The sequence below is a fragment of the Galeopterus variegatus genome, unplaced genomic scaffold (genome assembly GCF_000696425.1).
Source record: "Galeopterus variegatus unplaced genomic scaffold, G_variegatus-3.0.2 Scaffold2833, whole genome shotgun sequence".
Classification (NCBI taxonomy): domain Eukaryota; kingdom Metazoa; phylum Chordata; class Mammalia; order Dermoptera; family Cynocephalidae; genus Galeopterus; species Galeopterus variegatus.
In genome coordinates, this window is record NW_007728944.1 from 56,854 (window position 1) to 74,217 (window position 17,364).

The 17,364-nt window shown below is 38.1% G+C and overlaps 1 protein-coding gene across 4 annotated transcripts in view; it reads left to right on the plus strand.

Moving 5' to 3' along the window:
- Positions 1-17,364, plus strand: part of FOXJ3 (forkhead box J3) — a 141,567-nt gene that overhangs the window by 41,020 nt on the left and 83,183 nt on the right. For 3 of the 4 annotated variants that reach the window (XM_008583106.1, XM_008583109.1, XM_008583107.1), the window contains exon 3: positions 6,844-7,168. In XM_008583106.1, the coding sequence (XP_008581328.1) occupies positions 6,844-7,168 (325 nt within the window). Of the gene's footprint in view, positions 1-6,731; positions 7,169-17,364 lie in introns of all 4 variants that reach the window. The other variant, XM_008583108.1, reaches the window with a different exon arrangement.

Genomic DNA, 17,364 nt, shown 5'->3' on the forward strand with positions numbered 1-17,364 from the left:
ATGTGGGACCCGAACCCTTGGGCGGGAGCGCCGCCACGCTTCCCAAGCGGCGCACTATCCAGTGCGCCACCGGGCTGGCCCAAAATTGAGATTTCTTTCTTTCTTTCTTTTTTTTTTTTTTTTTTGTCTTTTTTGTCTTTTTCCGTGTCCGGCAACGGATCGCAACCCTCGGTGTTGCTCCCGCGCCTCGCTCAGCCAGTGAGCGGGAACCGGTCTGTATGTGGGATCCGAACCCTTGGGCGGGAGCGCCGCCACGCTTCCCAAGCGGCGCACTATCCAGTGCGCCACCGGGCTGGCCCAAAATTGAGATTTCTTTCTTTCTTTCTTTTTTTTTTTTTTTTTTGTCTTTTTTGTCTTTTTCCGGGACCGGCAACGGGATCGCAACCCTCGGTGTTGCTCCCGCGCCTCGCTCAGCCAGTGAGCGGGAACCGGTCTGTATGTGGGATCCGAACCCTTGGGCGGGAGCGCCGCCACGCTTCCCAAGCGGCGCACTATCCAGTGCGCCACCGGGCTGGCCCAAAATTGAGATTTCTGAAACGTTCATTATTTGTTATAAAAACCATTTGTGATTTTTATTGGTTGCAAAGTCGAAGGTACTATTAATGTTGTTGGTTTTTGGGTTTTTTTGGTCTACTTTTGTTATTAAAGGAAATGCTAAATTTCAGATATAAGTTAGTGGAAATAAAGAATGTATTTCCCCTCATTCAAGTTCATTGACCTTTTTTAGCTCTCGAGGGGGAGTGGTGGTTCTGTTGAAGCCATTTGAAACAATAGTCTTTGGTGGAGAGAATGCTACAGGTAGTTTTGTAGCTACACTTAACTACTTCAGTTTAAACTTTAGAAGCTTGTATTTTCAATCTTGCAAGTCTTCAAATTATAGAACTCTTAGTTAAATTGCAGGCCATAGGCAGGGAGTACCTCCTTTAGCAAATCTGTATTTCCTCCATCTCTGCTCATAACTCTAATGATAGTTTATTTCTCTTTTGGGACTTCGCTTTAAAGTGGCAAGAGGGAGACAATTCATGCCAACATTCTAATTTTTTCCTGAAGTTCTCTTTTTGCTATAGTCTCAGTTGGCATATGGTTTGCCTTCCAAATTCTGCAGAAGACACTTCAACCAAATCCTTTGTCACCAGCTTTACAACCTGCTGTATCAGAGTTCATCAACTCATTAACTCCTCTTTGGGAGAGAGATTGTGTCTTATTTTAGGTTCTTTTACTTGTATCAATCCACTGCCACATCCCCAATTCTGTGTGTGTTAGGAATTGCATTTACCTGCTGGTAAAGACTTTTTTTTTTTTTTTTTTTTTTGTCTTTTTGTCTTTTTCCGTGTCCGGCAACGGATCGCAACCCTCAGTGTTGCCCCCGTACCGGACCGGGGACCGGCAACAGGATCGCAACCCTCGGCGTTGCTCCCGCGCCTCGCTCAGCCAGTGAGTGGGAACCGGTCTGCATGTGGGATCCGAACCCTCGGGCGGGAGCGCCGCCGCACTTCCCAAGCGGCGCACTATCCAGTGCGCCACCGGGCCGGCCCTGGTAAAGACTCTTTTATAGAACACATAAAGAGTCTGAAAGAAAGTCAGTCTAGGGCTGGGATGGTGGCTTCACAGACTGCTTCACAAAAAAATCAGGGACCCATATTCTTTGTCTCTGCTCCCATATCCTCAGTGTGTGGCTTTCATTCTCAAGATCACCTTGTGATCCAAGGTGAATGCTGGAGCAATAGCTATTCTGTCCACATTCCAGAGAGCAGGAAGGGCAGAAGGCCCAATACCATCCTGAGTAAAATTGGGATGTATTCCTAAGAAAGAAGGTAAGAACAGGTATTAGATGGCAGTTAGTGGTTCTTGCCATAGTCCCTGCTTCTGGTTGCTTTGCGTGCTGAGACACACTATAACAGGAGTGATAGCATATATTGACCCCTAGAGAAGCATATATGTGATCAGAAGTATCCATGAATTACAGTTGTGGTAATTACAAGGATTTCGTCTGAGTTCTCAGTTGCTCAATTTTCCCTGTGCTACCAAGTCATAAGATGAAATGCAAAGTGCCAGGAATGGAGTGGGAGGATTCAGTAATATTTGGGTCGCAACATCATTACCCTCATTATTCTTATTCCTTTTATTTCCCTTGATGTCTTCCTCCATTTAGGAAGCCCCAACAATATCATCCCCCCCCCCCACTTCTGATACTGTTGAAACTTGAAAACTTTCTGAGTAGTAAGCTTTTGCTACTCCTTGGGAATTACAGAGTTGCAGAGGGAGGCCAGTGTGCTAAAGTAGCTAAAAAGCATATACTCGTATGGGATTATATCAGTGGCAGTGTTTCATAAAGTGGGTTAGAACCCCCTCCCCATCCCCATGTCATGATTTAGTTTTGATTGTTATATTTCTATGCTCCTTACTCTTTAATTTTATGTGGAAAAAATTCCTTATGGAACTTAATTTTAAGCAACAGATACCATTATAGATTTAAGAACTTCAGACATAAATTCTTCTCTATGCCTTGCTTTCTCCTGCAAGTAAACGTTATGTTCTTTTTATCTTTGCATCTGTTTTTTCATTTTTCCGTGCTATTCCAGTAGAACTGTTTCTGTTACTGTGTAATGCTACCTGTCAGTCTGTGCTCTGAGTCATACTTTTTTCCAGTTTATAAAGGACTTTGATCCTGTGAGTAACCTTACCCTATGCTCTTGAGTTCTGTCTTTTGCCTCTTCCTTTTAGCTTTTAAGTGTGTTTTGGTCTCACTTGTTTGGGGAGGAACGTGCCCATACCTTCATTGGACAGTCACTATTTCATTTCAATCATGAAAATTCCTTCTTTCAAGGAGCTCAGAATCTTGTGGGAGAGAGAGATATAAAGATAATTACAATTCTGTGTATATCCTATGATAGAGGTATTTATACTCTTGGAGTAGGATCCTGTTCAGTTTAGGAGATGGAGGATGGAAAGAGTGGATTGACTAGAGTTTTTGTAGGAGGAGATGTTTGGTCTGAGTCTTGAAGAAAAAGAAGTCATCCAGGCAGTGTGAGAAAGAAAGGGCATTCCAGAAAAAAAAAAGATTTTATTCTTTATCTAATCACTATGTTATTTTCCAGATAACTTGTACCTAGTATGGTATTAGGTGGCATCAGAAGTGTGGCCATTTTCATCAATGGCAGGGGTGGGGGAAGGAGGTGAAGGTAGAAAGCGTAGGCATGTGATGCTATTATGCATATGAAGTAGCATGTTAAATGTCAAATTGAGGTTATAATTGCTCTAGGAATTTAGAGAAGGATTAATAAAAGATTAATAAAAGCCAAAGTAGTTGAAGGGGAGTATAGAGAGAAAGGGAGCCATTGAAAGTGTTTAGGCATAATGACATGAAAGCAATGCTAATAGATTTCTCTTGGAGTGTATGCATGGATTGGAGATGGTGAGAAATAAGAATCCAGGAGCCCAGCTAGGAAGCTTTTGGAATGAGGTGAGGTAACGAGGGCCTGGCATTTCTTAACCAGATTTTCATAACCAGATTCCTCAGCTTCTCATGCTTTTTTAAAATTTACCACCATCTGTTCTCTTATAAAAGTGGACTTCTGTCATCACCATTCCACTAATAGGTTTCTTTCTTTCTTTTTTTTTTTTTTTCCTTTTTGTCTTTTTTTTGTGTCCGGCAACGGATCGCAACCCTCAGTGTCGCGCCCGTACTGGACCGGCAACGGGATCGCAACCCTCGGTGCTGCGCCCGCACCTCGCTCAGCCAGTGAGCGGGAACCGATCTGTATGTGGGATCCGAACCCTCGGCGGGAGTGCCACCGCGCTCCCAAACGGCGCACTGTAGCAGTGCGCCACCGGGCCGGCCCTAATAGGTTTCTTTCTAAAGTTACTGGTGATCTGGCAAAATCTAATGGTCATCTTTTGTGTTCGATGCTTAATGGAGAACCACTGTAGCCACCAGCTGAAGTACTAACAATGAAGGTACTTTTGCCTTACTAGCAAGAATATATAAAACTTAATAAATTGCAAACAAAACAGTAGCCCCACTTTTTCAGTGTTTAAATTTGGGTCATATTTTATAGTGTACTTAAGATCTGCTTTAGCAGAACTGATGAATATAAGCACAACAATGGAATAATTCTTATACATGAAGTCTTTCAGGACTAGGGACCTTTTTCTTTCCTGCTTACTTTGATCTTAACTTTAAGACTTAGCTGATGTTCTCCTTTTTCTACCCCTCAGGGCTATAGTCTGTGTTGTTTCTCCCTTTCTAAAGAATCTTTACAGCACCCAGAGCTCAGCCTTGTACTTTAATTCACTTCTTTCTTGTGTTCCGATTAGACTATATGTTCCTTGAGGAAGGAATTTTATCATACCTCCTGTGTGTGTGTGTGTGTATTAACCCTAGAATAGCTCTGTATACGTGTGTAGTTATAAGTTCTTGTTAAATATGTTGCAATGCATATTAAATACCTAATTATTGTGTATTTATTTTATATTGCCAAGGCGCTCATAAAATCTCATTACTGGTATTGGTGGAAGAGAACAGAAGGTAAAATGGTTCTCAATAGGGGGCATCTGAAATAGTAATCCTACTCCAGTTTGGAATATGCTTTTATATTAACACTTAAAATGCATATAACTGGCTTCTTTGGGAATTTGAACAAAATAAAGTTCTGCTCAGTGGAGACTTGATTGAAGCAAATAGGATAACAGCGTGGTGTAATAGTCAGTGTTTACTGAATGAAATGTGAATAATAGCAACTACTGTTATCACCACCACCTCCAGTAGCTAAGATTTATTGAATACTTATTATTTGCCTGGTACTGTTCTGAGTACATCAGTGAGGTAGGTACTATTTTAATTATCATCCTTATTTTACAGATGAGGTAGAGAAACTACTAGACTGAACCATGAAGAGATCTGGGCTCTGGTTTTAGTTCTAGCCTTTAACTTCAGTGGTTTCATCTTTAGATTGAAGGATTTCACTATTTTCGAGGGTACTTTCCCCACTCTTTAGGCATTGTGTGAGCTCTAAATCATTGTGTGTCCTTATTTCACAAGTCCTTGTAACTTACTTCATGCTGGGAACAAGCATTTCTAGCTGAGATTGTAGAATAGGATGATAAGCTTAAAAAAAAAAAAAAGATTCTCCAAAGGTGCTACACAGAAGAATGCATACAGTAGAAATGGAGGGAATTTGAGAAGATAAGAAAGATGAACTAAAGATCAAAATATCCGAAAAACAAGATGATAGGACTCTATTTACTGGCAATGCAGATAGAATCCTCATGGTTGTCTCTTGATTTATAATTACTGTTGCTTAATCTGGTTTACTTTATGGTGCATTAGTACCCTCCCAAGATACATTTAGACTAATATTATCAGCTAACTCTTATTGAATTGAATGTTTCTTCTGTGCATGTGTTATCACATTTAATTTTAAAAGTAATATTTTAACTGTAGGTATTATTGTTTCATTTTACAGATGAGAAAGCTGGGGTTTAGAGATAATTAAAATTTTCATGGTCCCATAGCTAGTAACTGCTAGAATAAGTACTTGAACTCTGGTCTTTCTAACTCCAAAGCTGTGTTCTTTATTGCCTCCCAGAAGTTCAGATCCTACACACAATACCCTAGGTTGCTTTTTGTCAGGAGCCATTTGGGATGAGGGGCCTGTGTGGGATTTTCTTATTCACAGATGTTTTCTTTTGACTGAGGTATTTAAGTTTTGTATTTTGCTTTCTTTTCCCCTTTATTTTGATATCACTTAGAAGTCTTTTCATTCTTCTCTGCTTTATTGTCAGAGTCACTATTCCTTCTTTGATCCCAGGATAGGAGGGCTATGTATCCTCTGCTGAAAGTTAACAATTCTAGTGTGAAGTGTCAAGCTTTGTTTCTATGTTCTTATCTTCAATTCTTAGAGCAGCTTTCTCCCTTTTCTACAATGTGTGTTAACCTGGCAGATTTTGTTTTCTTTCTTTGGGTCGTGATTGTCTGAATTTTTCAGCCTTAGAGAGAGAGTCATTGTAGAATACAAATTACTGGACATTTGCCCACACCTGTCCATGAGCTTTAAATGTGTCTTTTCTTGCTGACCATTTACGTGACTTAATCTCCTATCTCCTGTACTCCCAGATCTTTAGTTAGTTTTTGTAAATTTGTTCCTTGACTTGTTTTTAAAAAATAACTGCCTGATGCTGCCTATCCTCCTTTTCTCTTGCTAATCGGGGTCCTTGACTTCATTCCTCATTTTGGTCAACTTCCCCAGCTAGCTTGTCTCCTTGCTATTTTTGTCTACCCTGCTTTTATTCTTCCTACCTCTTACCTTGCTAAACTACCTTCTTTCCTCCATGCATATTCCTGTGTCTATTTCTTAATTATCTGACTTCCTGCCTCCGCCTTACTTTTGGTATTCCTGTGTTTGTATGACTCCCCTAAACTTTGTGTGAAATAAATGCCAGATGTACAGCCTTTAGTTTTTAAGGGCTTGTGGTGATGATGAGTAAAGAGCTGGGCTGCAGACAGGGTTTTTCATACCAAGGTTCTGTTTTCCTATTAAAGCAGCAGACAGTCTTTTTTTTAGGAAGATTGGCATCAGAATCACTTGGTGTGTATGTATTGTTCTGTATTTTAAACATATTAAAACCAAATTTGTTGTTCTAGAGAGGAAAAAATTAAGAAAAAAGATTGGAAATGTTGATCCCTTAAATATTTGGTTTGGTCATTAACATACTCAATCTTTTTCCTCCAGATTTAACTCAGGCTTTTCCTCACTTTGGAACTCCTAGATTTGTGAATATTGGATATTTTGAGAAGCAGGGGTTCTTTCCTTGATATTGACTAAGGAGTCTATTTACCTTCAGGATGACATCTGAACTGGAGAGCAGCCTAACATCTATGGACTGGTTACCACAGCTCACCATGAGAGCAGCCATCCAAAAATCTGATGCTACACAAAACGCACATGGAACAGGAATTTCTAAGAAGAATGCACTCCTTGACCCGAATACAACTCTGGACCAGGAAGAAGTTCAACAGCACAAAGACGGGAAACCACCTTACAGTTACGCCAGCCTCATTACATTTGCAATTAATAGCTCACCCAAAAAGAAAATGACTTTAAGTGAGATTTACCAGTGGATTTGTGATAACTTCCCATATTATAGAGAGGCTGGCAGTGGTTGGAAGGTAAGGATTTTATTTAAATTATTACTTTTATGCAATAAGTGATGACAACATTGACTTCTGTTGAAAATAAAGCTTTGTGGAGGCTCATATAATTGAAGATAAAATTCTGATTACTAGTCATTTTTAGGATGTCAGAAATGGAAATTAGATATTTTAAAATTAGATAACTTTATTTATGGTAGATTCTTAGCTTGTTAGAGTTTTATTATGTTATAGGACTGACATCATAAAGTAAGAGAAGAGATAATGTAGCATTCGCTGGAAAACAATACCCACAGTTCAGGTAAGTTGATATTGAGTCTAAGGCAAAGAAAATGACATAGTATTACAACTAGTACTGTATTCATCATCCAAGATTTTTTTTTAAAAAGCTTTATTTTGGAAGAATTTTAGATTTATGCGAGTTGCAAAAGTAGCACAGAAAGTTCCTATGTATATAGTTTATCAAGTTCCTCTAATGATAACATCTTGTATAACCATAGTACAATTATCTAAACTAAGAAATTAATGTTGGTGCAATAGTACTGACCACGTAATACTATTAACTACTAACTAAATTACAGACTTTATTCAGATTTCATCCGTTTTCCTGCTAATGTTGTTTTATGTTCCAGAATCCAATTCAGTATCACACATTGCATTTACTTGTCTTGTCTCCTTAGTCTCTTTCTTTTTTTTTGTCTTTTTGTCTTTTTCCGTGTCCGGCAACGGATCGCAACCCTCAGTGTTGCCCCCGTACCGGACCAGGGACCGGCAACGGGATTGCAACCGTCGGTGTTGCTCCTGCGCCTCGCTCAGCCAGTGAGCAGGAACCGGTCTGTATGTGGGATCCGAACCCTCGGACGGGAGCGCCGCCGCGCTTCCCAAGCGGCGCACTTATCCAGTGCGCCACCGGGCCGGCCCTCCTTAGTCTCTTTCAATCTGTAAAGATTCCTCAATCTTTTTCTTGTCTTTTATGACCTTGACACTTTTGAAGAGTACTTGTCAGATATTTTTGTAGTATTTCCCTCAGTGTGGATTTGTCTGATGTTTTCTCATGATTAGACTGAGGTGTAATGCATTTTTGAGAAGAATAATACAGAGGTGATGTGCCTGCCTCTGCATATCATATGAGGGGGTACATGTTGTCAGTTTGTCTTATTATTGGTAATGTTAAACATGATTCTTTGGTTAACGTAATGTTTGCTAGGTTTCTCCACTATGAAATTACTATTTATCACTTTGTAAATAATGAAATATTTGGGGAAGATATTTGAAGGTACGCAAATGTTCTGTTTCTTCTTAAACTTTTGCTAGCATTCATTTGTAGGTATTAACAGCAGCAATTTTTACTGTTTTCTAATGGTGATTTTCTTTTCCTTTATTTCTTTTATATTCATTAATTGATATTTTTCTGTAAGGAAGAGTTATTCCTTTTTTCCTTTATTTAATCAATCATTATAATAGTATGTACTCATGGATGTTTATTTTATTCTTTGTGCTATTGTTGTCATTCAAATTGTTACAGCTTTGACCATTGGGAGCTGTTACAGGTTGGCCTCATTCTTTTGTTTAACATTTTCTTACTTTTTGGCACCACAAAATATTTCAGGGTCTTCTAGTACCATTCTTGCATAAGACCTGGAAACAACCACTTCTTTAAGGAGCCTTTTGATGTACCATCAAATTAGTTACTTAGCTAATTTATGTTATACAATATATAACTCAACTTACTTTTGTCTCTGCACATGTTATGTTAATATTCTTACATAGGAATCATCCAGTTGTGTGCTCTGTAGGGTGTGTGCGCATGCACATGGGGGAAAGTAGTTTACAGGACATTAGGCCTACCATCAGATGGTAGTTACTCTTTAGTTTCTCTTTCTGCCTCAGCACCTTTGTCTTTTTCATTCTACTAAGTTTATTAAAGACTTTTTTGATTTATTGTGCACCATGATGTGCCATGCACTGTGACAGATGTCAAGTGTCTTAAGGGAAGACACTTTTTATATCTGTCCTTTTTATATCTCTTCTTCTCTTCCATGCCATAGCACACAGCGCTTCCATTTAGTTCAGTAAGTGTAGTTTGAATGAAAGCATGAACCTGGTATTCCAGCCTTCCTTTCGAGCTTTATTTGTTGCTGCTTCTCTTTCATATACAGTACTCTTCGTATTCCATCCATTTGAGCCCACTAGCTGTCCCTGTAAATAAATACTTTGATTTCTTTCTTGCTTTTGTTTTTATCTTATTTCTCCTTGGACTTTCTCTCTTTTGCCATTTTGCTAGTTGTCATTCCCCTATTATTTCAGCTCATATGTTATGTTTTTCTTCCTATAGAATTAATCTCTTTTGTGTTTCCTTATGCTTTATGAATTAGCAGTATTATAGAACTTACAGATTTTTGTTCAGAGATCTTGTTTCATTAGTTTTTGTTTCTGAGATTAAATACTCAAATGATAGGTACTTTTATTATTTTCTGTTTGCCAGGCACTATACTAAGTGCCTTACATCATTGTCTTCTTAAGCCACATTCGGCCTATGTAATAGGTACTAAGTAGATATAGTAATTCCAAATTTTAAAGGTAAGGAAACTGAGTCTTAGAGACATTAACTAACTTTCCAGAGTTTCTAAGCTAGAGAATGATAGGATCAAGATTTGGTACCAGACTTGGTAGATTTGGATATTTTGATGCTCATGTTCTTAAGCATTATACAAGGGTCTATAGTTTCATTTAAAGTGTATAAATATTTATTAAATTTAATTTGCCAAGATGAACTCTTTCTTAACTGGCTTACTCAGTATGAGAAGTGATTGTTAACAGTATACTTTGAGTAAGAGTCTAATAGACTATTTCAGTGGAGGAAATACATAATCAAATTTGACCCATGAACCAAAGCACCATTCTAAGCAAGTAGTAGTGAGCTTTCTAAACTGTGTTTTCTGTCTTCAACACTGGGCACTGTAGACTCCTTTTGTCAAGATTTAGGATGAGGGAAGGCTAGAAAATTTTCATAAACCTGTTTGGCAATAGAAAAACATGGTGGCTAGGGAGTAGAAACAGCCAAAATTTGAATAAATGGCTTAGAAAGCCCACCAGGGATTCATGGGTCTGTATCATTGGTTGTAAACCTAAATTAAATGCCTATAGGTGCCAGACAGGTGACAGAAAAGCAAAAAAGGTGCCCAACTGAAGAGTACATGTCTAATGTAAAAGGAGTAGCTATGTTCTAGTCACTTGTTGCCTTTTAGGGTACATGGCAGATCTTATAATCCACCCTACGCACCCCCAAAAAGCCAGAAATCTGAATTTTGTGTGTAATCTTCCAATTTTTAAAGGTCAACCAACTCCAGTTTTCTAAAATATTCTCCAAGTCAGATGTAAGTCTGTTGGCTCACCTATGGACTATGGAAGTCCCCTCCTTAACCCTATATATACTATGTTTTTTCCTATACATAGGTATCTATGATAAAGTTTAATTGACAAATTAGGCACTGTAAGAGATCAACAATAACTGATAATAAAATAGACCAATTAAGTGAAATAGGGTTACTTGAGCACAAGCTCTGTGACATTGTGACATTCATCTCATAACTGAGACAGCTAAGTGACTAAAGGGTAACATATACAGTGTGGATACACAGGACAAAGGGATGATTGACATCCTTGGGATGGAGTAAGGTGGTATGAGATTTCATTATGCTACTCAGAATGGTGCACAATTTAAAACATGAATTGTTTATTTCTGAAATTTTCCATTTCATTTTTCAAACTGATTGAGCATGGGTAACTAAAACTGTAGAAAGTGAAAAAATGGATGGGCATCAAGTACTACTGTACTAATTTGGAATCTTTGGTCTAGATCATGTCCTCTTTTCAGCTGTTAGTCTTTTATTCATTTTATTTGAAAAGGATTTATTTACGACGTGCTCTTGAGAAGCTTGAGTCTGCTAGGTTTTGGCAGTACTAAGAAGCTTAGCAGAGGGTTCTAAGGGCGCTTACAGTCTGTATTAGATGAGGAGGATACATATAAACAAGTAATTATGATGCTATGTAAAAAGCTCTGTAATAGAAAAGTATAGAGTGTCATGCTGTAAATAGTTGACTAATTGGGCACACCTACTGCGTGTAAACCATAAAAATATCCATTATGTGAGGATATTTCAAAAAGTTTGTGTATGTGAGCTAGTAAAAAGTGTTAAATGAAGGGCGTAGCTAATGAGAGTTTTTGGGGAGTGTGATGGATGAGGTTCTAAAATGAGTGGTACAAAGAGTTAAGTGCTGTGAGAGTACAGAAGGGGGAAATCATTAGAAAACTATTGAGGTAATTGAGTTTATTATTGTATTTTGAAGAAGAGTAAAATTCGGGTAGGCATTTTTAAGAGTTCTTAAGAAACACTTGCCTATAGGAGTTCCTAGTAGAGAGTTGGTATAAGAGCCAGTATATGGAGATCCTATGAATATATGAATGCCAAACTGAAGAGCTTGGTCTAAATTTTAGAGAATAAATATATAAAGTTTGATTATGTTCCTCATTAAACTGTCTGACCTCAGCTTCTGATGACTTGTAAGTCCACCTGATAGTGCCACAACCAGTCTGCTGATATTTCTTACTGCTGGCCAGCCCAAGTCATGGTCTGAAACTGCTTTAGCAATACTGGTACAGTTTCATCTGGAAGATACATCGTTTAGATATAGAGAAGAAAAAGGTGTAGAGAGGGGGAAAATGGTAATAAGTGGAGAAAAATGATGTTACTTGTAGAACTAAAAGATCCCCAGAGAGATTATCTGGTTCCGTCTACTGCTATAGGCAGACCTTTAATATTTCCAGGGTATTATTTCATACTTATTCTTTTTAAAAAGTTTCCTCCATCCAGTTTTAAAGTATTAGGTGCCTAGGACTTGCCATGATCAATTTTAATTTTATTTTTGTAAGCATAGAAATATTTTGAGTGCTTCAAATGGAGACTAATGGAAAGTGGTTTATCTTCTTGTTTCCACAGGTCTTGTTTTCATGTTTTACTTCTCATTCACCTCTCCTTAGGTTTTTTTTTTTTTTTTTTTTTTTTTTTTTAGCACACTCCCATAATCTGCTGTTCACTCTTTTTTCTTCAGGTATGGAAGGGAGAGATTAGGGGAAACTGGGAGGTCATTTAGAATTTGTGAAGTTAGCTTGTTGTATTGATTGAGGGAGAGAATAGCAACTGTCACCACTTTTCCAGAAATACAGAGTTGACTAAACCCACCCAGAAGTGAAAATGTTGCCGTGGTCACTTAGAAGGATTCAGATAGAATTTTAATATTTAGTTAAAATTAAAACCCCTTTTGGGCCGGCCTGGTGGTGCACTGGATAGTGTGCCGCTTGGGAAGCGCGGCGGTGCTCCCGCCCGAGGGTTCGGATCCCACATACAGACCGGTTCCCGCTCACTGGCTGAGCGAGGCACAGGAGCAACACCAAGGGTTGCAGTCCCGTTGCCGGTCCCGGTCCGGTGCGAGGGCGACACTGAGGGTTGCGATCCGTTGCCGGACACGGAAAAAGACAAAAAAAAAAAAAAAATTAAAACCCCTTTTATTTTGTGTCAGGGCATTGAAAAGAGATTACATGTGAATAATAACTCTTTGAATATTCCATAATTTGAGTAATTTTGTAATCTGAAAAGGATTTAAAATTTTTGTGCTATTCCCCTTACTGAGGAAAATTAACCTATTAAGTTATAAAAGTTTAGGGTAATAAAAGAAGGAAAAATACAAAAGTGGTGTGTGTGGGTGTACTATGCTACTTTTTGTGTGAGGAAAAATAATACTTTATGTATTTGCTTATTGTTCTAAAAAAATTTAGAAATATAAACTAGAAGTGTAATAAGCGTAATTACCTATGGGGGATGGATAGAACTGAGGTGGAAGGGATCTAGAAGGGAATAAGATTTTGAGTGTACCTTTTATATAGTTTTGACTTTTGAATCATGTCAGTATTTTACATATTAAAAAATATGCTGATGGCCAGCTCTATGATCCATGAATATGTATAATCAATAAAAGAATATATAAAACAAAAAAATAAAATAAATAGAAAATCAAAAAGGACGAAAAAAGGAAACCCTAAAACTGAACACAAGCAGAAACAAATAAGCCTAACAGCTTATCAGATTAATAGCATAATTACACTGATTAAAATAATTGAAGAAACTTTGGACCAGAGCACTCTGACTATACACCTTCATGGGATACATTAATTTTAAGGTCGAAAAGAATTACAAAGAAATTATGAACTTTACTTAGTAGATTTGTCTTTGGTAGTGATACTTCAACCTTCAGTAACCCCAAGAAAAGTTGGGAGGGTAGAAGTTAGGAAGTTAGGAATAATTCTAAAACTATTTTATATGCATAGTAAGGTAGAATAAATGAGTACATATATTGATTTTTGGGGGAACCAGTAAGTGCTCTCACAGTGGAAGAAGAAACATATAGGAATGTAGTTCATTGGACTAGAGGTCAGTTTAAACTAAAATTTAAAATAAAAATCAGTTAGAATGTTTTTAAAATTCAGATTTCTGGGTCACAACACCAGAGATTTTGAATTAGTCACCTTGAATGGAGCCTAGGGATATGCATTAAAACATATCTCAAGTGATTCTAGTGCAGTAGACTAGTTTTGAGAAACTGCTTTTGGGTATGGAATTTTCAAGGCCAAGCAATATGCTTGGATCCATTATTTAGCCTGGGCCATTTTTCTACAGGTTAACCTGAATCATCCTGATTATTTCTACCTCTCTACTCTTCCAACTTCTTTTCTTCGGGTTATTAGAGATTGATACTGCCCAAGCTATGAGGTTTGAAGTAACTTCTTTTCTTGGGGGGTGGGGGGAGGCGGGGAGTGTATCTATGTATGTATACATGTCTTGGCTTTCATATCTCTGTGGGGGCTTTTACTTTTTGAATATGTTTTTGGTATTTCTTTCAACGGATATGTGATTACCATATGAAAAGCATTATATTTTACGTTCTGGGTTGATAGACAAGGTCTCTACCCTCATGAAGCCTACTTACATTTTTGTAGAGAATACAGTATGGAGGAGGAAGTTTGTCTGATTGTTCTTTTATTTTCCTGTCTTTTTTTAGATTTGGATTGAGCATTTGTTAGGATTCCATTTTATCTCTGCAATCTTCTTCCTAAATTCTTTTTAGTGATTGCTCTAGGGTTTACTATATATGTCTGTCTTAGTCCATTTAGGATGCTATAACAAAAAATAATAGGCTGGGTGGCTTACAGACAACAAACACTTATTTCTCATAGTTCTGGAAGCTGGAAAAGTTCAAGATCAAGGTGCGAGCAGATTTCGTGACTGGTGAGAGCCCACTTCCTGGTTTATATATAGACTACTATCTTCTGGTTATAACCTCACATGATAGAAGGGACAAATGAACTCTGTGGTGTCTCTTTTATAAGCTCTGATCCCATTCATGAGGGCAGTCCTTATGATCTAATCATTTCCCAAAGGCCCCACCTCCAAATAGCACATTGGGAATTAGGTTTCAACATATGAATTTTGGAGGACACAAATATCCAATCCATTGCAACATCTCTAACTTACTGCACTCTACCTTCAAGTAGTATTAAACCATTTTATGTGTAGTGTAAGAACTTTATAAACCATAGCCTTCCAATTCCTTTGACCCGTCCTTTGTGCTATTGCTGTCATACATTTCACTTTTACATGCGTTGTAAACTTGTTATATTTGCTTTAGACAGCCACTTATCTTTTACAGGCATTAAAAAGGTTTTATAATTTGCCTTCATGTTTACATTTATGGCACTCTTTATTTCTTTTTGTAGATATGTTTCCATTTGGTTTCATACTTCTGCTAAAGAACTTCCTTATACCATTGTCAACCAGCTGACACTCCTGCTACAGGAAATGAATTCTTTCAGCTTTTTGTCTGAAAGTATTTTTATGTCTTTTTTTGAGACATTTTCACTGTGTACGTAATTGGCAGTTTTGTTTTCTTTCAGTATTTTAAGGTGTCATTCCATTGTTGTCTGGCTTGCATAGTTTTTGAGAAGTCTACTCTAATTCTTGTGTTTATTCCTCTATATGTAATCTTTCTTTTTTCTCTGGTTGCCTCAATGATGATCTCTTCATTTTGGTTTTCAGCACTTTAAAATGAATACAGACGATCCTTGACTTACAGTGGTTCAACTTATGATTTTTTTTACTTTACAATGGATTTATCAGGGTATTAGGTGCATTTTTGACTTGCAGTATTTTTTTTTTTTTCCTTTTTGTCTTTTTTCGTGTCCGGCAACGGATCGCAACCCTCAGTGTCGCGCCCGTACCGGACCGGGACCGGCAACGGGATCGCAACCCTCAGTGCTGCACCCGCACCTCGCTCAGCCAGTGAGCGGGAACCGGTCTGTATGTGGGATCGGAACCCTCGGCGGGAGCGCCGCTGCGCTGTCAAGCGGCGCACTGTAGCAGTGCGCCACCGGGCCGGTCCCGTGACTTGCAGTATTTTTGACTTATGATGGCTTTATTGGAACATAACCTCATCATAAGTCAAGGAGCATCTGTACTCATATAGGGGTGTGGATTTTTAATTTATATGCTTGGTGTTCTCTGAAACTCTTGCTTATGTGGATTGATGTCTTGCATTATTTTTGGAAGATTCTTGACTGTTACTTCTTCAGATTTTTCTTCTGCCCCATTCTTTTCTCCTTCTGGGACGCAAATTACATATGCTGGTCCACAGTTCTTGGATGATCTGCTTTTTGTTTTGTTTTTTTTTAACTGTGTGTGCATGCATGCGTGTGCTTGGTTTCAGTTTGGATAATTTCTCTTGATTGATCCTCAAGTACTCTTAACCTTTTTCCAGTTGTGTCCAGTTTACTGATGAGCTTATCTGAGGAATTCTTTATCATGGTTTGTCTTTTTTATTTCTACCATTTACATTTATGTTTCTTTTTTTTCCATTTTTTTAAAATTGTGGTAAAACATATATAATGTAAGAATTGCCATTTTAAAGCGTTTTTAAGCATACAATTTTATGAAATTAATTACATTCACAATGCAACCACTACCTTTCTATTTCCAAAACTTCTTTGCTATCCTAAACATAAATTCTGTACCCATTTAGCAACAACTTCTCATTATTCCTTATCCCCCTGTTTCTGGTAACCTCTAACTACTTCTATTTCTGAATTTTTTTTTTCTTTTTCTTTTTTCTTAACTGACCCATGATAATTGTATTTATTTATGGAGTTCATTACGATGTTTGGGTATATTTATAAAGTTTGCAATAGTCAATCAAGGTATTTAGCATATCCGTCACCTCAAATATTTGTCACCTCTTTGTGTTGGGAACATTCAACATCCTCTCAACTGGCTACTTTAAGTTTATATGATAATTTGTTGTGGACTGTGGTGTCCATATGTTGCTATAGAACACTAGATCTAATTCTTTCCTAACTCTACAATTTTGTATCCATTAACCATCTTTTCCCTATCCCCAACATTTTGTCTATTTTGTTATAGTTTCCACATCTCTTTTGCAATTCTCCATCTCTTTGTGTTAGCTGTCCACTTTTTTTTTTTGCTAGATCCTTTAACATGTTAATCATAGTTATTTTAAAGGTTTTGTCTGATAGTTCTAACACCTGATTCATCTCTCAGTTGGGATTTTGTTCATTAGTTTATTTTTTAAGTGTTTTTTCCCCCCTTTTCTGTATTAAAATTTTTGGCCGAGTGCTGGATACGTGTGTAGAAGAATGGTAAAGATTGAGGCAAATAGTATTTGTACTTATAAATGGACAAGCATCTTTTTATTGAGGCCATTCACGTGGGGGTTTGAGTCAGTCTGTCAGTAGTTGAGCTAGATTTAGGTTTTGTTGTTGGTATCTTTACCTTCAGTACATATTGAAAGGGCGCACGGACCTGAGCTGATAAGACGACAGGACCTGAGCTGACAGTTCGCCAGAGAAGTTCCCCTTTATTCAAGGACTGCACGTATATTTATAGGGAGCTGCGTTCCGGGTTTGGATAGGGGGTGGACGGGGCAGTAGCTGATTGGACGGGGCTGGGCAGGAGGCGAGCCTTGACCTGTGACTGGTTGAGGTCTGGCACCGGCGGGCTTCTACTGCGGAGAAGAACCCGGAAGGGCTCCATATTGCTAGGGAATGCTTTCCTCTTCCCCCTCTGCTTGAGTGCCCACGGTATCCTTAC